The sequence below is a fragment of the Nerophis ophidion genome, linkage group LG02 (genome assembly GCF_033978795.1).
Source record: "Nerophis ophidion isolate RoL-2023_Sa linkage group LG02, RoL_Noph_v1.0, whole genome shotgun sequence".
Taxonomy (NCBI): Eukaryota; Metazoa; Chordata; class Actinopteri; order Syngnathiformes; family Syngnathidae; genus Nerophis; species Nerophis ophidion.
Window position 1 is genome coordinate 88,072,928 of NC_084612.1, and position 21,222 is coordinate 88,094,149.

At 39.1% G+C, this 21,222-nt stretch overlaps 1 protein-coding gene across 8 annotated transcripts in view; it reads right to left on the reverse strand.

Moving 5' to 3' along the window:
• Positions 1–20,843, reverse strand: part of LOC133548219 (protein C19orf12 homolog) — a 30,584-nt gene extending 9,741 nt beyond the window's left edge. Inside the window, exons 1-3 of one of the 8 annotated variants that reach the window (XM_061893534.1) lie at positions 20,710–20,823; positions 2,973–3,086; positions 2,473–2,636 (exon numbers count right to left, since the gene is read on the reverse strand). In XM_061893534.1, the coding sequence (XP_061749518.1) occupies positions 2,473–2,632 (160 nt within the window). In that variant the 5' untranslated portion in view covers positions 2,633–2,636; positions 2,973–3,086; positions 20,710–20,823. Of the gene's footprint in view, positions 1–2,472; positions 2,640–2,972; positions 3,087–5,499; positions 6,753–14,396; positions 14,561–20,709 lie in introns of those variants that run through there. The other 7 variants (XM_061893530.1, XM_061893535.1, XM_061893532.1 and 4 more) reach the window with 7 other exon arrangements.
• Between the last annotated feature and the right edge of the window lie 379 nt (positions 20,844–21,222).

The window sequence follows — 21,222 nt, forward strand, 5'->3', positions numbered from 1 at the left end:
TTCGGCTGCGTATCTGGCATCCGCAGTCAGGGAGAGTGGGAGGGGACTGAAGAATTTTGGCCGTAATTGCAGTACCATTTCTGGCCACATTATTACAAATGGCTCCTTTATTGATCACAAATCTCTTTTTACTCGACCAATTTTTAGTTTGAAGACTTCACTTTCGCCGCCGCGTCTGTGTGGCTACATCTCCTTGGGACGTGAAGATATCTACCTATTCGGAATTATGAATGGAGTAAGCGTCGCTGTGGTTTGTCGACAAATTGGAAGTTGCTGGCAGTCTTCAAAGCACCCCGAAGCTGCCACAAATAACTGGACAGATGCGGGAAGAACTGTGGACACTCTTGTGATTTTGGATCACATCTGCCGAGGACCAGTCATAGATAATTTGGAGTGAAAAGCAAATTTTATTTCCACTCGGATACAAAACATTCAAACTTGGATTGTTTCCCTGGCTTCGAGACTCTCCTGAAGGACAGTGCAGCGTAGACACAAAAAACTCCCTTCTTGTCTCTCATGGACACACAGCTGTTGTTGTAGACTTTGGACGAGCGACTGCACAAGATCAAGGCCGCGGAATAGAGACACACTGCAGGCTTACACTCAAACATGCATGGGGTGATGGAAGGATGGTCAGCGCCTGAGAGCTGCGGCCTACCACCAAGACCCCGCACTCCCTTCCCTCTGTTGCTAGATATTTCGAGATGTACAATGTAATATGTATATGTGTTAGCTATCTATCTATCTATCTATCTATCTATCTATCTATCTATCTATCTATCTATCTATCTATCTATCTATCTATCCATCTATCTATCTATCTATCTATCTATCTATCTATCTATCTTTCTATCTATCCATCACCATCGGTGTGTACCAAGCGGTAGACTCCCGAAACTTAAACAAGCTAAGTCATTGACTCGTGAAAAGACCCCTTGTCAGGTTGAAACACTGATGACATCTATTAAACAGACAAGAAGCAAGGAATCACGCAGAGACAGAGTTCAATTTGGCTCAATGAGGAACTACATGTTTTGGGCAGTATTCTAGTTACAGATCTAAACTGCGTTCTAAAAGTCGTGGTGCCCAAGACCAGACTTAAAACCAGGGGAGACAGGGCCTTCTCTGTGGTCGGCCCTAAAATCTGTAACGCTCTGCCCCTCCATGTTGGAACTGCTCCCACAGTGGAGTGTTTTAAGTCTCGTCTTAAGACCCACTTTTATTCTTTGGCTTTTAACACCACTTGAGTTGTGTGGTCCTCTGTGTTTTTATTACGATATCTATTTACTGTTTTATTGGTTTTATCCTTTAAAATAGTTTTTATCATATTTAGTTTTTATATTGGTTTTATATTTATTTATTTGTGTTTTTATTCAGTCATTGGTGGAGCTAAGGATAATACTTGAATATTGTTTTTAATATTGTTGTGCAGCACTTTGGAAACATTTTTGTTGTTTAAATGTGCTATATGAATAAAGTGGATTGGATTGCTGCGATGAGGTGGCGACTTGTCCAGGGTGTACCCTGCCTTCCGCCTGATTCTAGCTGAGATAGGCACCAGCGGGCCCCGCGACCCCAAAGGGAATAAGCGGTAGAAAATGGATGGATGGATTGGATTGGATTATCGACTACAAAGGCGGAAGCGTGCAATTTTTCAGGATTTATGCAGGTCCCAAATACAGATCAGTATGTACCAGAAGGTAAGAACAGTTGCTTTTGCATAATATTGTGAAACAAAACGCCAGATAATGTCTTACCTTACACACACACACACCATAATAATACTTGTATGTTTAATGTGCTGACAATCCATCAAGCGGTGTGGTTTCATAGCTTACCAAAGTCGTACTAAAACATTTTGATAGATATTTGAGTGTCGTGTTTAATGTTCAATAGTTTCAATGGAACATATATAATGCTAGTGTTGTTTCCTTGAGTCATATTGCCATCATATTGCAATCTACACATATCTCTTATGTTTGACTGCCATCTACTGGTCACACTTATTACACCATGTACCGAAAAAAAAATTGCTTCGAGGTCGGTAAGCAAAACCAGAATTTCTTCGTACAGTTTTCCGAGTTTTGAGGGGGGAAAAGGATTTTAAGAGAGCCTTATAGTCCGGAAGATACGGTAATAAAAACCATATTGGTGAGTTGATGTGATGTAAGAGTTGTGTGGATGTGGTTACAAAAATATTGTGTGTGCGTGCACAAATATTGCATACTTTGTGTTTTTGCCGTAAAAAACTAGGTTTTCTTTGACAAATAGGGCATAAAAAAACCAAAAAACTGACCAGAACACTTGGTATCGACGGGTGAATCTGACATTAATCTAGAGATGTAAGCGTTGAAAGTAAAAGAAACATAAATATATATGACTTACTATTAAGACTTTTATGGCTGGAGCCCCTTTCGGGTCCCCAGGACCTAAATAGTTCACCATAATTGAGGGATCCCCAACGGTCCTTACCAACAAAGATGCCAAGAGGTCCGCCAAGCAAGCCGCCAACAAACACACTTCCTCCCGCCACCAAGGCTCCTTTGGCCGAGTTCTTCACCACGTCTGTGATCTCATAGTGAGCCGAAATCTCGCAGCAAAGACGCATGATGTCGTCCACTCTGGTCCCCATCTTGCTGCTGCCAGAGGAACAAAAATGAAACTTAAAACCATCGATCTTTGTCCGGTTCAAACACCGATGATATCTATTAAACAGACGAGAAGCGAGGAATCATGCAGAGACAGAGATCAATTTTGCTCAATTGAGGGGAGACGTGTTTTAGGCTGTATTCTAGTTACAGATCCAAACTACGTTCTAAAGTCTAGCCCATGTGCTTCCTCTATTTATTTGGGAGGTCCCTTGTTACATCACTGAAGCTATCGCTGAGGGAAGGGGATCATCTCGACAGCTCTAGTTAGACACAATATATGATTATACAGAAATGCAAATGTGCTGACAGTCGTGATATCACCTTCTCTCTGCTCTGTCTGCGTCACGGTACTCGATGTTTGCCTCGGCAGTCAGCAGGCCGATTCTGGAAACAAACACTGATACGAGACTGGCTTGCAATCTGTTGGATTGCCAGCTTTGCACAGACAAAGAAAAATACAATTTCAGCACAATTGATAATAACTATAGCAACGGCCCTTAAGCATTAGAGTTGTGTGATAATATATACATAATTATTCTAACAATCTTAAACCCGCAAAACAACTAACTATTTGGAATATTTTATGTTAATTAGCTGGAGCGTTTATATATATATATTAGGGCTGGGCAACGATTAAAAATTTGAATCGCAGTTAATCGCACTATTTCTCCGATTAATCGCGATTAACTGCATTGTATACACAAAGCCCAATAATGAATTCAAAAGTAGTGTGTAGTGCACCTTTATTGGAATATTCTCCCACATGAACAAAAGCGCCAAAACATTTGTTGTGCAAACACAATTTAAATCAGTCCTTGTTAAACAGTAGCAGTTAAATAGCATATTTTATGAAAATCAACTCAAAAAATGTAAATACAAACATTTAAGCTTATTGCCACTGCCAGGGTATTTAAGATATCCTGTTTGTTATGGAAAATAAATATAATCTACATACAAATCTCTGAGCCACAATCATAACATCTGAACAGGCAATTTCTGAGGTAACAGCAGGAACATTTTTTTTATCAGGGATCTTATGTTTAAAAAACCTATATTATAGGTAGTGGGCTGTTTTAGGGAATTGTTGATCAAATTATCCGTAGTAGCAATATTAATAATGTTGTGTTTATTCTGCGTAGTGCACTTAAAATAATTATGACCATATCTAGGAATTGATATGATGGGAATTTTCTGATTGTTTGCTTGGTGCTTTGATAAACTGAACGCATATACATGGTACTATATTGTGATGTTATGAGCCAGGGAAACAAAGAACTACCCTACCCAGCATGCAACAGGAGTGACGAGCATGCGCGGTAGCCCGGTATAGGTTGTGTCGCCATGACGGCATCTTGTATGTTGTGATATGCACGCTCTGAAAGCAAACGTTAAGAACTCAGCCAACACGCCTCGTCTGCATTATTCATAAATAGACAACACATATACTCCGCTGCTTCACAGGCCGCTGGATGTAGCCGGCAAAGTATTCCCATGCTAGCTAGCCGGTCTAGCAAGCACGCCTCATTCAGTCCAAAACGGCCCGATCCATCCACATCCAGAATTGTCTGGCGGTCGTAAGTGATCCCGGAGTGACCACGCTGTAAGCCAGCCAGGAAATTTGCAGAATTGTCCGGTATTTTTGCCAAATGTTCCATCTTTACCAAGAGCCCCTCGACACCGAAGCCCATCCGGGCGACGCCATCTTGTTAAGAAAAGGCATTAACAAAATAAAAGCATGTAAACAACATACGCAAATGTGCGATAAAATAATTGTCGGTGTTAATAGATTGATGAGTTAACGCGTAATTAACGCATTAATTTGCCCACCCCTAATATATATATATATATATATAATCAACAAAATAGGTTATATGGGTCAGTATAACAACATTAATTCATTGTTATTTTTGAGCAATGATTGGGGATCAGAAAGGGCCCGACTTCCAAAAGTGTTAAAAATAAGTATTTTTTAAAAATTTTATTTTCTTTTATTTTTTACTTTAAACGCATCATTGTCTAGATTAACTTCAGATGGCTATGCCGTGTCGATTATGAGTTGCTGTTGTTTTTCATGGGGTCTTTTTTTTTTTTCATGCCCTTTTTGTCAAAGAAAATTATGATTTATTCTTATACGTTTATGGCAAACACACAAAATGTGCACGCAAAAAAATAATTTTGTGGATTTTTTTATTTTTTTTAACTTTTAATAAGTCAATAATTCATAACATTGATTTTGATTCATTATTATACTTTGATAAATGGTAGCTTTAAAGAAAAAAGCTTTGTGATATTAGAGTCAACAGTGCCACTTTTTATTGGTACATTTCACCTGTTTGCTTTTTCTAATTTTTTTTTAAAAATAGTTTTTTGTAGAATGCGCCACGGCCATTAGAAAATTATAATAACTGCGGGCTGATAACGGCCCCCAGGCTGCACGTTGGACACCTCTCGTCTACATCAAAACAAACAAAGAACTGGAGCAAACCTAAGTACTTGTCAAATACATCAAAGAACTGACCCATTATTGAAGATGACATCATCTCGACGACAATGGAATAGGAGACAACAAAACACCACAACAACAAAATGAAAGTGAGAAAATGTAAGCAAATTTACACTTTTGAGAGTCAAACAACAAAAGTGATGGTGTTAATTTTAAGTCCTTAACACGGAAAAAGGTCAAGGTTAGATCGACTCGTTTTTTTCTTCCACCTTTTGGACATGCTGTAATGGGAAACTGGAAATTTGTGATGGAACATATTGTAACTGTATGCATGGTCCAAATAAACATCAACAACAACAAAAATAACCAATAACTATAATACATATCTTAAAAGAACAAGAGCTGTGAAATCGGATTGCTTTTATTGCGTTAATCGTGTCAAAACTGGCATTTTTAAAAGTGTGTAAAGGATATCACCACATTTTTAAAAGTATGGTCGTTTTTGTTTCACTCTCGCAAACCTCTTCCTGTTCCCACTCTCTCACTTCCGTTGCCGTGCCAGATCGGTATCTCTGAAATAATCCCTATCCCTGCTGGGAGGGGGTCAGAGCTACTGTGCATCCGTAAAATATTCACACCGCTTCACTTTTTCCACGTTCTGTTATGTTACCTCCTTATTCCACAATAGGATACGTTCATTATTGTCCTCAAAATTCTACACACAATAGCTAATAATAGTTGTTGTTTTTTTTTTAGAAATGTTTGCAAGTGTACTAAAAAATGTATTATAGCCTCAAGTCTTTTTGAATTCAGTACCACAAGCTTGGCACACCTTTCTTTGGGCAGTTTTGGTCTCAGGTTGGATGGTAGGTGTCAGGCCATTTTCAGATATTTTTCAGATCTCTCCAGAGAGATTCAATGGGATTAAAGTCTTTGCTCTGGTTGTGCAACTCAAAGAAATCGGCAAGATTGCACCAAAGACATTCCTTTGATATCGTGGCTGTGTGCTTAAAGTCGTTGTCTTGCTGAAAGACCAACAGTCGCTCCAGTTTTAGTTCAAGAGCGTCCTGGAGCCGGTTTTTTGCTTTCCTCTCTCCCTCGATCCTGACTTGTCTCCCAGTTCCTGCCCCTGAAAAACAACCCCGCAGCATGATGCTGCCACCATCATGCTTCACTGTAGGGATGGTATTGGCCTGGTGCTGAATCATCCATCCATCAGTTTTCTACCACTTCGGACCAACTCTGAAACTGAGTCCTCCATTCTCTCTCCAAGGCTCTGATGAAGCCTGCATAGGCAAGGTAGCTGAAACTTGTCAGGCACAGTTCAAGACATTTTCATTTTATTAATCTGCAATCCCCCTGGTGCAGAGTGATTTTTTTGGGGGGACACAATAAAAAGTCACATTATTCCTCCTCCTACAGTTTTGTGGTGACGTAGTTGCGCAGGGCGGACTTGACCTGATCCCGTAGCTTTTTGCTGCTCACCACAATGGTGATCAGCTCCGCCGCGTCCTTCCATTGCAGATTGCCCAGGATGTTCATTAAGTCCTTGGACAGCTTCCGCTTCTGGTCGAAGGGCAACGCCATCAGGATCTGAGGAAGAGGCAGGAACTGACCCCTGGTCAGCCAGCCTCCCAGGAGGCCCCCTATGACACCCCCTGGTGGAAACAAGGAGTCAGTAGATGATCTTGAAGAGTCACAGGGTTCTACTGTACTGTCAAATCATGTCATCCAGATCTTTTGTGCAATTTGTATTTTTCATATTTTGTTCAGTACAACCTGGCATGTGACTGTTGGCCACATGTTGGCTGTGTTGGCTTACTTTTCCCTCAGCCTGCAAGCAAACGACTGTTCATGCTTTGATCTTTGAATCTTATTTTTCCCCACCGATAGGAAGGTTTTTTTCCAGGTGGCACTGCCGGTTTTCTTTTCGCTTTAAAGCACGTTTAAGTCTGAGGCGACGGCAACCAGAAGTGAAGTGAGAACGTGCAACCCAGGATTTTAGGAAATATCCCAGCAGGCACAAGACTGATTGATAGATTGAAACTTTAATTAATTAATCCGCTGCGAACGGGACTCTTGCGACTGTGTTGGATCCATTATGGATTGAACTTTCACAGTATCATGTTAGACCCGCTCGACATCCATTGCTTTCCTCCTCTCCAAGGTTCTCGTAGTCATCATTGTCACCGACGTCCCACTGGGTGTGAGTTTTCCTTGCCCTTATGTGGGCCTACCGAGGATGTCGTGGTGGTTTGTGCAGCCCTTTGAGACACTAGTGATTTAGGGCTATATAAGTAAACATTGATTGATTGATTGATAATTACAAACCCCGTTTCCATATGAGTTGGTAAATTGTGTTAGATGTAAATATAAACAGAATACAATGATTTGCAAATCCCTTTCAACCCATATTCAGTTGAATATGCTACAAAGACAAGATATTTGATGTTCAAACTCATAAACTATTTTTTTTTTTGAAATAATAATTAATTCAGAATTTCATGGCTGCAACATGTGCCAAAGTAGTTGGGAAAGGGCATGTTCACCACTGTGTTACATCACCTTTTCATTTAACAATACTCAATAAACGTTTGGGAATTGAGGAAACTAATTGTTGAAGCTTTGAAAGTGGAATTCTTTCTCATTTTTGTTTTATGTAGAGCTTCAGTCGTTCAACAGTCCGGGGTCTCCGCTGTTGTATTTTATGCTTCATAATGCGCCACACAGGTCTGGACTGCAGGCGGGCCAGGAAAGTACCCGCACTCTTTTACTACGAAACCACGCTGTTGTAACACGTGGCTTGGCATTGTCTTGCTGAAATAAGCAGGGGCGTCCATGATAACATTGCTTGCATGACAACATATGTTGCTCCAAAACCTGTATGTACCATTCAGCATTAATGGTGCCTTCAAAGATGTGTAAGTTACCCATGCTTTGGGCACTAATGCACCCCCATACCATCACAGATGCTGGCTTTTGAACTTTGCGCCCACAACAATCCGGATGGTTATTTTCTTCTTTGTTCCGGAGGACACCACGTCCACAGTCTCCAAATTTAATTTGAAATGTAGACTTGTCAGACCACAGAACACTTTTCCACCCTGCATCAGTCCATCTTAGATGAGCTTGGGCCCAGCGAAGCCAGCGGCGTTTCTGGGTGTTGTTGATAAGTGGGTTTTGCTTTGCATAGCAGAGTTTTAACTTGCACTTACAGATGTAGCAACCAACTTTAGTTACTGACAGTGGTTTTATGAAGTGTTCCTGAGCCCATGTGGTGATATCCTTTACACAGTGATGTCGGTTTTTGATGCAGTACCGCTTGAGGGTTCAAAGGTCCATAATATCATCGCTTACGTGCGGTGATTTCTCCAGATTCTCTGAACATTTTGATAATTTTACGGACCGTATATGGTAAAATCCCTAAATTCCTTGCAATAGTTTGTTGAGAAATGTTGTTCTAAAACTGTTCGACAATTTGCTTACACATTGGTGACCCTCGCCCCATCCTTGTTTGTGAATTACTTATCATTTCATTCCCAATTAGCCTGCACACCTGTGTGATGTTCCAAATAAGTGTTTGATGAGCATTTCTGAACTTTATCAGTATTTATTGCCACCTTTCCCAACTTCTTTCTCACGTGTTGCTGGCATCAAATTCTAAAGTTAATGATTATTTGCACACAAAAAAAAATGTTTATGAGTTTGAACATCAAATATGTTGTCTTTGTAGCATATTCAACTGAATATGGGTTGAAAGGGATTTGCAAATCATTGTATTCCGTTTATATTTACATCTAACACAATTTCCCAACTCATATGGAAACAGGGTTTGTAGTAGATTGCACAGTTCAGTACATATTCCATACAATTTGACCACTAAATGGTAACACCGGAATACGTTTTTCAACTTGTTTAAGTCGGCGTTAATCAATTCATGGTAAACATGAAAACGTTGAGAACGTGTTGAATTAGGTCCTGACGTCGAGCTACTCATACAAAACGTTGAAACAACATGATTTTAGACGACATTTAATCAATGTTGGTGTTCTGTTACAACTAAAAGTTGTAAACTCTTGTTGTTGAAGTGTGTTTTTTTTATTGCTTATTTAATGAACAATAATACATGTGTATTTGTCGCCATCATGTGGTCAAGGCAGTTACTACATCTTTGAGAAGCGTGTACTTTGAATCAGACTTTATTGACCGGAAGTTGCGTAAACCAAGTAGAGAAATATACGTGCCCGCTCGTATTTTACGAAGAAATACCGCATTTATCTTTTATGTAAGGCTGCACCGCCGGTATGTATCATAAATTTAACTTTGAAACTTGTTTTTTGTCTAAAAAATTTCGATCTAATTTTACGATTTGTAATGTATAATGAGATTTTTGTCATGCTCATTAGCAATAATTTGCTATGTCATCCAAGATGGCGTCGGAGTACAAATGCACTCTTGTTTACTTTCAGGGGTGTCAAACTCAAATACTGAGTGGGCCAAAATTAAAAACTGAACAAAGCCGCGGGCCAAGGTTGAATAAATTAACCTTTTAATAGGGACCCAAACAAGTTTTACAATGAATATTGAACAAGCAAGGCTTCAATATGGCAGCACGGTGGAACAGGGGGTAGTGCATCTGCCTCACAATACGAAGGTCCTGAGTAGTTGTGGGTTCAATCCCAGGCTCGGGATCTTTCTGTGTGGAGTATGCATGTTCTCCCCGTGACTGCGTGGGTTCCCTCCGGGTACTTGGGCTTCCTCCCATTTAACAGGCAGAGCTTATATAACGCTCGTCCATCCATCCATTTCTACCGCTTATTCCCTTTCAGGGTCGCGGGGGGCGCTGGCGCCTATCTCAGCTACAATCGGGCGGAAGGCGGCGTACACCCTGGACAAGGTAACAGTGCAAAATCAACTTTCAAAAAACTAACGAAAAAACATCAGTGGTATATTAAATACAAATTAATTTAAAAAAATAATGCCTCTTTTCTATTTGCAGCCTTCTGAGGTAAATATCAACATTAACTTTTTCCACAGGCTACTATATTCAAAAATAAAATAAAAATGAGGCGGGAAAGGTTTGGTGGTAGCGGGGGGTATATTGTAGCGTTCTGGTAGAGTTAGTGCTGCAAGGGCTCCTGGGTACTTGTTCTGTTGTGTTTATGTTGTGTTACGGTGCGGGTGTTCTCCCGAAATCTGTTTTGTCATTCTTGTTTGGTGTGGGTTCACAGTGTGGCGCATATTTGTAACAATGTTAAAGTTGTTTATACGGCCACCCTCAGTGTGACCTGTATGGCTGTTGACCAAGTACGTGTGTGCTAAAGCCGCACATATTATGTGACTTGGCCAGCACGCTGTTTATATGGAGGAAAAGAGGACGTGACGACATGTTGTAGAGGACGCTAAAGGCAGTGCCTTTAAGGCACGCTCCCAATATTGTTGTCCGGGTGGAAATCGGGAGAATGGTTGTCTTGGGAGATTTTCGGGATGGGCACTAAACTTCGGGAGTCTCCTGGGAAAATCGGGAGGTATGGCAAGTATGAGTATTAGCGGTGAATGTGGTGTTACCGGCGGGCCAGCTCTAATGTTAATTTGATATTTGCCTCAAGGGCCAAATGAAATTAAACGGCGGCCACATTTGGCCCGCGGGCCAGAGTTTGACACCCATGCCTTGGAAGGTAGCATTGCAGCATATATATGAATACATTTGCATAATATATGTATTTATTGACTGTATTGTTCGTCTTTTTAGTTTCACCCTTTTGAATGTCAATAAACCTGCTGACAACGCTCCAGAGTCCTGACGTAAGAAAGGTGTTAAACAGCCCTTGTATATTGTAGCCGGAGGAGTTAGTGCTGCAAGGGTTTCTGGGTATTTGTTCTGTTGTGTTTATCTTGTGTTACGGTGCGGATGTTCTTCCGAAATGTGCTTTGCCTTCTTGTTTGGTGTGGGTTCACAGTGTGGGGCATATTTGTAACAGTGTTAAAGTTGTTTATACGGCCACCAAGTCATACATTTTACTTTTGAAACCAATACCGATAATTTCCGATATTACATTTTAAAGCATGTATCGGTCGATAACATCGGCATTCCGATATTGTCGGACATCTTTAGTTGAAACAACTTCTTTTTGACGACGTTTAATCAATGCTCGGTTCTGAAGTTGATTTGACCGTTGAATTGTTGTCATTTTCCCAACAAATATTCTTCAACACAACTACAGCATTAAAAAAAATCTACTCCCAAGTGGGCCGGACTGCTAAAATCACGGCATGATAACTTAAAAATAAAGAAAACTTCAGATGGCAGATTTCTTTGTATAAAAATAGAACAAGCACATTCTGAAATTGTACAAATCATAAGGTTTTTAATTTTTACACTTACATCTTGCGGTTAGTAGTATTCTACCTTTATTTGTCGTTATTTATACTTTCTGAATAAATTATGTGACAATGTTCATCAGTCAACTCATTGGTGTTCATTTTCAATGCGTCATGATAAAAAAAGTAATATCAAAATCAAATTACAGGTTGTTATACATGTAGTTTGCTAATTTTCCTCGACTTTTTTCACATATGTAGCACCATCTACACATACAAAGAATTGCTATTTTGGCATAATAATTAGGGATGTCCGATGATGGCTTTTTTGCCGATATCCGATATTACGATATTGTCCAGCTCTTAATTACCAATTCCGATATCAACCGATATAGATATATACAGTCGTGGAATGAACACATTACTATGCCTAATTTTCTTGTGATGCCCCGCTGGATGCATTAAACAATGTACCAAGGTTTTCCAAAATAAATCAAGTCAAATAATGGAAAAAAATGCCAACATGGCACTGCCATATTTATTATTGAAGTCACAAATTGCATTGTTTTATAAAAAATACCTCAAAACAGCAGCTTGGAATTTGGGACATGCTCTCCCAGAGAGAGCATGAGGAGGTTGAGGTGGGTGGAGTTGAGGTGGGGGAGGTGGTCTGGGTGTATATTGTAGCGTCCTGGAAGAGTTAGTGCTGCAAGGGGTTCTGGGTATTTTTTTTTTTGTGTTTTTGTTGTGTTACGGTGCGGATGTTCTCCTGAAATGTGTTTGTCATTCTTGTTTGGCGTGGGTTCACAGTGTGGCGCATATTTGTAACAGTGTTAAAGTTGTTTATACTTTTTGAAACCGATACCGATAATTCCCGATATTACATTTTAAAGCATTTATCTCTGGTTTAAACAATATGCTTTTTTGACGACATTTAATCAATGCTCGGTTCTGAAGTTGATTTGACCCTTGAATTTTTGTCATTTTCCCAACAAATATTCTTCAACACAACTACAGCATTAAAAAAAATCTACTCCCAAGTGGGCCGGACTGCTAAAATCACGGCACGATAACTCAAAAATAAAGACAACTTCAGATGGCAGATTTCTTTGTTTAAAAATAGAACAAGCACATTCTGACATTGTACAAATGATAATGTTGTTTTGTTTTTACACTTACATGTTGCGGTTAATAGTATTCTACCTTTATTTGTCGTTTTTTTTAACTTTCTGAATAAATTATGTGACAATGTTCATCAGTCAACTCATTGGTGTTCATTTTCAATGCGTCATGATAAAAAATATCAAAATCAAATTACACGTTGTTATTTATGTAGTTTGCTAATTTTCCTCGACCTTTTTCACATATGTAGCATCATCTACACACATACAAAGAATTGCTATTTTGGCATAATAATTAGAGATGTCCGATGATGGCTTTTTTGCTGATATCCGATATTACGATATTGTCCAACTCTTAATTACCAATTCCGATATCAACCGATACAGATATATACAGTCGTGGAATTAACACATTATTATACCTGATTGTAGCTGAGATAGGCTCCAGCACCCCCTCGACCCCGAACGGGACAAGCGGTAGAAAATGGATGGATGGATATGTCTAATTTTGTTGTGATGCCCTGCCGGATGCATTAAACAATGTAACAAGGTTTTCCAAAATAAATCAAGTCAAGTAATGGAAAAAAATGCCAACATGGCACTGCCATATTTACAATTGAAGTCACAAAGTGCATTTTTATTTTATTTTGGAACATGCCTCAAAACAGCAGCTTGGAATTTGGGACATGCTCCCTCAGGGAGAGCATGAAGAGGTTGAGGTGGGCGGAGTTGAGGTGGGGGAGGTGGTCTGGGTGTATATTGTAGCGTCCTGGAAGAGTTAGTGCTGCAAGGGGTTCTGGGTATTTTTTTTGTTGTGTTTTTGTTGTGTTACGGTGCGGATGTTCTCCCGAAATGTGTTTGTCATTCTTGTTTGGCGTGGGTTCCCAGTGTGGCGCATATTTCTAACAGTGTTAAAGTTGTTTATACGGCCACCAAGTCATAAATTTTACTTTTGAAACCAATACCGATAATTTCCGATATTACATTTTAAAGCATGTATCGGTCGATAACATCGTTATTCCGATATTGTCGGACATCTCTAGTTGAAACAACTTGCTTTTTGACTACATTTAATCAATGCTCGGTTCTGAAGTTGATTTGACAGTTGAATTTTTGTCATTTTCCCAACAAATATTCTTCAAAACAACTACAACATTAAAACATTCTACTCCCAAGTGGGCCGGACTGCTACAATCACGACACGATAACTTAAAAATAAAGACAACTTCAGATGGGAGATTTATTTGTCCTGAAAGAGTTAGTGCTGCAAGGGATTCTGGGTATTTGTTTTGTTGTGTTTTTGTTGTGTTACGGTGCGGATGTTCTCCCGAAATGTGTTTGTCATTCTTGTTTGGCGTGGGTTCACAGTGTGGCGCATATTTGTAACAGTGTTAAAGTTGTTTATACAGCCACGCTCAGTGTGACCTGTATGGCTGTTGACCAATTATGCCTTGTATTCACTTGTGTGTGTGAAAAGCCGTAGATATTATGTGATTGGGCCGGCACGCAAAGGCAGTGCCTTTAAGGTTTATTGGCGCTCTGTACTTCTCCCTACCACTGCGTACAGCGGCATTTTAAAAAGTCATGAATTTTACTTTTTGAAACCGATACCGATAATTTCGATATTACAATTTAAAGCATTTATTGCCAGATAATATCGGCAGTTCGATTTAATCAGTACATATTCCGTACAATTGACCACTAAATGGTAACACCCGAATAAGTTTTTCAACTCAATTCATGGTAAAACACGAGCGACGGCGTCGCGACTATTGGCGACAAAGAGAATTGTCGGCCTCGCCCGGGAACACGGCTCTGTTCTAGTGGTCCACCATGAAAGGAGGTCACAGTGGTCCTTACCAAAAAATATGCCAGGAGGTCCAGCGAGCACGGCGCCAAAAGCCACCATTCCTCCCACCAACACGGCTCCTGAGGCCGAGGTCGTCGCCGCCACTTTGATGTCATCCTTGGCCGAAATCTCGCAGCACAAACTGATGATGTCATTGACTTTGCGCGCCATCGTGCTGTTGCCAGAGTAACAGAAGTCAAACTTAGGGCCATCGAGGTTAATTAAACCCTGTCTGAAACCAGCAATTTAATCGTGATATTTAACAGTTCCTACAACATGTTGGCACGTGGCATTAAATATAGATCAACTTCAGATCCATCCGTTGATTATACTTTTTTTTTTTTGTGTGTGTGTGTTTATGCCCCATGAATGGCAAATCCACAAAATGCAAGAATTTCCCGAAACAAATATTTTAATGCGGAAATGTTCATGTGATTTTATTGGAGCTATAAAAAAGTCAATCATTTCGTATTTTTTGAGCAGTGAGAGCTTTAAAGAAAAAACCTTAGCCTGATCAGTGCAGGGCTGGGAAATTATTTTGCCTCGGGGGGCAAAATTTAGATTTAAAAAAATGTGTCCAATACTTGGTTTGACAAAAGCTCACTTTTATTTTTTAAGAAAAAAAAATAATAATAAATAGATATTGACTGTTGTTACCCCATCGCCCCAATTTTTTTTTTAATAAATAAATTGACTCTAGTCTGAGAATGTGAGTGTAAATGTTGTCTATCTGTGTTGAGATGGCGACTTGTCCAGAGTGCACCTCGCCTTCCGCCCGAATGCAGCTGAGATAGGCTCCAGCGACCCCAAAAGGGACAAGCGGTAACAAAAGGATGGATGGATAAATAAATATTGACTGTTAGTTCCCATATAAGTGGGCCACCGAAGAATAATACATGCAGGGTAAATCCTGCATTTATTTGTATTGTACAGCACTTTACATTTGAAACACATCCCAGACTAATGGTGTTGTTTACTTTTTGCTCCAATACATGTCAGCAAAATACAATTATTAACCTACTTGTGTTCACCAAGTTGAAGGGGAGGAGATTTTTCACCATCATTCTCGTTAGCTCAATAGATCCACTATGGACTTGACTCTCACTATTATGTTGGATCCACTATGGACTGGACTCTCACTATAATGTTACATCCACTATGGACTGGACTCTCACTATTATGTTACATCCACTATGGACTGGACTCTCACTATTATGTTACATCCACTATGGACTGGACTCTCACTATTGTGTTAGATCCACTATGGACTGGACTCTCACTATTATGATAGATCCACTATGGACCGAACTCTCACTATTATGTTAGATCCACTATGGACTGGACTCTCACTATTATGATAGATCCACTATGGACCGGACTCTCACTATTATGTTAGATCCACTATGGACTGGACTCTCACAATTATGTTGAAGCCACTATGTACTGGACTCTCACTATTGTGTTAGATCCACTATGGACTGGACTCTCACTATTGTTTTAGAGCCACTATGGACTGGACTCTCACAATTATGTTAAAGTCACTATGTACTGGACTCTCACACTATTATGTTAGATCCACTATGGACTGGACTCTCACTATTGTGTTAGATCCACTATGGACTGGACTCTCACTATTGTGTTAGAGCCACTATGGACTGGACTCTCACAATTATGTTAAAGTCACTATGTACTGGACTCTCACACTATTATGTTAGATCCACTATGGACTCGACTCACACTATTGCGTTAGATTTACTATGGACTGGACTCTCACTATTGTGTTAGATCCACTATGGACTGGACTCTCACTATTGTGTTAGAGCCACTATGGACTGGACTCTCACAATTATGTTAAAGTCACTATGTACTGGACTCTCACACTATTATGTTAGATCCACTATGGACTCGACTCTCACTATTGCGTTAGATTTACTATGGACTGGACTCTCACTATTATGTTAGATCCACTATGGACTGGACTCTCACAATTATGTTAAAGCCACTATGGACTGGACTCTCACACTATTATGTTAGATCCACTATTCTCACTATTATGTTACATCCATTATGGACTGGACTCTCACAATTATGTTAGATCCACTATGGACTGGACTCTCACAATTATGTTAGATCCACTATGGACTGGACTCTCACAATATTATGTTAGATCCACTATGGACTGGACTCACACTATTATGTTAGATCCACTATGGACTAGACTCTCACAATATTATGTTAGATCCATAGTGGACTGGACTGTCACACTATTATGTTAGATCCACTATGGACTGGACTCTTACAATTATGTTAAATCCACTATGTACTGGACTCTCACACTATTATGTTAGATCCACTATCGACTGGACTCTCACTATTATGTTAGATCCACTATGGACTGGACTCTCACTATTATGTTAGATCCACTATGGACTGGACTCTCACTATTATGTTAGATCCACTATGGACTGGACTCTCACTATTATGTTAGATCCACTATGGACTGGACTCTTACAATTATGTTAAATCCGCTATGTACTGGACTCTCACACTATTATGTTAGATCCACTATCGACTGGACTCTCACTATTATGTTAGATCCACTATGGACTGGACTCTCACTATTATGTTAGATCCACTATGGACTGGACTCTCACCATTATGTTAGATCCACTATGGACTGGACTCTCACTATTATGTTAGATCCACTATGGACTGGACTCTCACTATTATGTTAGATCCACTATGGACTGGACTCTCACCATTATGTTAGATCCACTATGGACTGGACTCTCACTATTATGTTACATCCACTATGGACTGGACTCTCACGGTCAGAGTTAATTGGCGACGAACCCCAAGATGCAGAGATGGAGGCAGGCATAGAGTGAGAAAACATGGTTTTAATATAAAAAACTAGAACAAAACCAAACAAAGGGTTCAAACCAAAAGCGCGCACGTGGGCGGTTAACAAACAAAAGGCCTAGCGTGGAAGCTACCAGGTATCTAGCAGGAAACTGAAAACTGGAAACAGCAATGGCTAACAAGAAAACACAAATCCAAAAAGTTATAAATAGCTAACAGGAACAGCTTACCGCTACGACGACAAGGACAAATAGTAGCACGACAGGTAGTAGCTGTAATGATGACATCGACAAATCACGACAGGTAGCAACGACACAAGAGCGACAATAATCCAGCACTGACTGGAGGACCGAAGCAGGTAAAATAGGAACGGGCTGATTGACGACAGGTGTGACCAGGTGCCAATCAGCCGCAGCTGAGGGAAAATGGCACACAGAGAGACAAACAGGAAGCTGAACCAAAATAAGAGTGCTGACAGGAACTAAGGACAGTAAATACTAAACACACACAATGGAAAACTAAAACAAAAACAAACTGTCAGTGGCAAGCCTGACACTCACACTATTATACAGATCAGCAGGTACCAGTAGGTAAGAAAAATTTTTTTTGCATAACATTGCAAAACAAAACGGCAGATAATACGTCTTACCCTACACACACACCATAATAATACTCGTATGTTGAAGTGGTGCGGCTTCATAGCTTACCAAAGTCGTACTAAAACATTTTGATATATTTTTGAGCGCCGTGTATAATGTTCTATGTTTTCAAAGAAACATATAACATGTTGGTGTCGTTTACTTGAGTCTTATTGCCATCATAGTGCAGTCTTCACATATCTCTTATGTTTGACTGCCATCTACTGGTCACACTTTTCATTACACCATGTACCAAATAAAATTGCTTCGGGGTCGGTAAGCAAAACCAGAATTATTCCGTACATTAGGCGCACCGGGTTATAAGGCGCTCTGTCGAGTTTTGAAGGGAAAACAAGGATTTTAAGTGCGCCTAATAGTCCGGAAAATACGGTACTCAACAATCGGCTATAACAATTCACACGTGCCAAATTCAAAACATTTTTATTTTTTAACAAACTTTAATAAATTGAGCAATTCGGTCATTTTTTTTTTTTTTATTTGAGAGGGACTACAGGTATTTATATTCCAATGTTTTGTTACTTACTTGTCTTTAACATCTCCACTTATTCTAACTTATTTTATATCAATATACCATACCATACCAACTTTAGCCCTTTAAAAACAACCACAGTTGAAGAACAAAGGGCAAAGGACAGACTAAAAAATATAACATTTAAAACAGAAGTAAAACACACATTGATAAAGCAAATACAAATTACCCTAAGAACAATTTGTTAGATAAAAAGCAGTTAAAAAGTTAAAAACAGTCAAAAAAAGTTAAAAGTTAAAAACAGTTTAAAACCTCATGCTGGGTTAAAAGCCAGTGAATAAAAATGGATTTTAAGAAGGGTCTTAAAAATAGCCAAAGAAGGGGCCCGTCTCACATGGAGAGGGAGATCGTTCCGTAATATATTCAAATTATTATTTTTTTCCACCTTTTTCATCATTTATTAGGAATTTCACTCAATTTCACTCCAAACAAAACCTAAGCAAAGTAATACTGTTGTAGTGTTTTTGTTTTTTTCAGGCATAAACAATCCCTCCACCCTACCGTCATTTTTGGACTTGTTCTTTTTGGTTTTCTGAGACGTCTGGAATCCATCCCTTAATGGGAGGGGGGTACTGTTATGACCTGTTACACCAGGTCACTCCTTGTTTTGTTTTGTGGGTGTTTTGTTTCAGTTTTTGGTTCACTTCCTGTTTTACGCTCTTATTTTGTTTCCTGTTCCTTATTCCTTGCCCTGCAGTAGCTTCTGAGAACCGTCGTCCTCACCTTAGGTGGATTAATAATTGATTTGTATTTCACCTGTTGTTAATGAGAACTTGAGGACTATTTGATCCAAGGTCAGAGCTTTGCTAGCTAGAGACCTTTTGGAACTACCAACATGGTATGTGATATTAAAATTGTTACTTTGTACTTTTTTTTGTGTGTTTATCTTTTGTTTTTGTCTTGTCTTTTTTGGTGCATTTCCTTGCTGCACTCTATTTGTGTTTTCATACATTTTGACATAAAATACTACCTGCTGTCTCCTACATTTTGAAACCCTCAATCTCTGAAAAAAAAAAAAAAAAGCTTTCATAACAAAACAACTACAAAAGTCAACTTTGTTCACTAACCGTGTTACAAAAAACGTTGGTTAGAAAAACACCTAATGTTGAATATCAACCCACTTAAATCCTTTGATTTATTGAATTGAAAATATTAGAATAAATGATTTGGTGCATTTGAAAACAGCTAAAATGGTGCACAAAGAATGAAAAAAATATATATATTTTGTATTTCACCTGCTGTTAGTGAGAACTTGAGGACTAATTGATCCAAGGTCAGAGCTTTGCTGGCTAGAGACCTTTTGGAACTACCAACATGGTATGTGATATTAAAATTGTTACTTTGTACTTTTTTTTGTGTGTTTATCTTTTGTTTTTGTCTTGTCTCTTTTGGTGCATTTCCTCGCTGCACTCTATTTGTGTTTTCATACATTTTGACATAAAATACTACCTGCTGTCTCCTACATTTTGAAACCTCAATCTCTGCAAAAAAAACAAACAAAAAAAAGCTTTCATAACAAAACAACTACAAAAGTCAACTTTGTTCACTAACCGTGTTACAAAAAAGGTTGGTTAGAATAACACCTAATGTGAATATCAACCCACTTAAATCCTTTGATTTATTGAATTGAAAATATTAGAATAAGTGATTTGGTACATTAGAAAACAGCTAAAATGATGCACAAAGAATGAAAAAAAAAATATTTTCAACGAAAGAGGATAAATATAAGCTTGGAGAAAAATGTAACTTAAAACATTTGTATGCACGTACAACACTTAAAACCTTTTAGTATATCAGTATGTGGACTTAAGTTATGGAATGAATTGAACAAAGATGTCCAACAATGTACTAAAATAATCCAATTTAGGAAACTGTTCCAACTCAAAGTGATTACAAAGCACAAATAAGAATCATAACCATTTTGAACCTCAGTGAGAATGATAATCTTATTCAATCTTATATAACTATGAGAACTGTTCTATTTTATTGTTGTTTTAAATTGTGTGTAAAATTGAGAACATGAAGTGAACAAATCTGTTGGTAATAGCTTTTAAGTGGAAAATGGGTCGGATTAAATAAACTTGGCTTTTTACTACTCCTTTTCGGACATACTGTAATGAGAAACTGGAAATACGTGATGTGACATATTGTAACCGTATGAATGCTTGAAATAAACTTAAACAACAACATAAGCGTTAACTGCTGAACACATTTAAAAAAAATAAAAATAAAAATTAATCGTGTCAAAAATAGTATTTAAAGTTGTTTTCTTACCCGTACTGGTGCAGCGGTGGAAAAGTCTGGTCCTGTTGTTTCACCCCAGCGAGCCACTTATTGTTAAAGCGTCAGAGGGGATTTCAACTGACGCCCTTCCGTTGTCGTGCCAGATCGGTATCTCGCGAATAAATTCTTTCCCCTGGTCAGGAGCGTGCATGACTTAAAAGGAAATGGAGCAACTGAGTGTTCCATGTGGAGATAGCAGCAACACTTTTGTGTATGGACATGCATTAGTGATAGAAATGATATACGAAATGTGGATTGTTCCGATCATGCCTTGATTGTCAAGGATGATGTTGGTCATATAGATAGATAGATAGATGGACGGACGGACGGACGGACGGACGGACAGACAGACAGACAGACAGACAGACAGACAGACAGACAGACAGACAGACAGACAGACAGACAGATAGATGGATAGATAGGTCTTTATTGTCATTGCACAAGTACAACCAAACTTTGTTTTCAGCACAAACCCGTTCAAGATTAGACAAACAAACAGTGTAC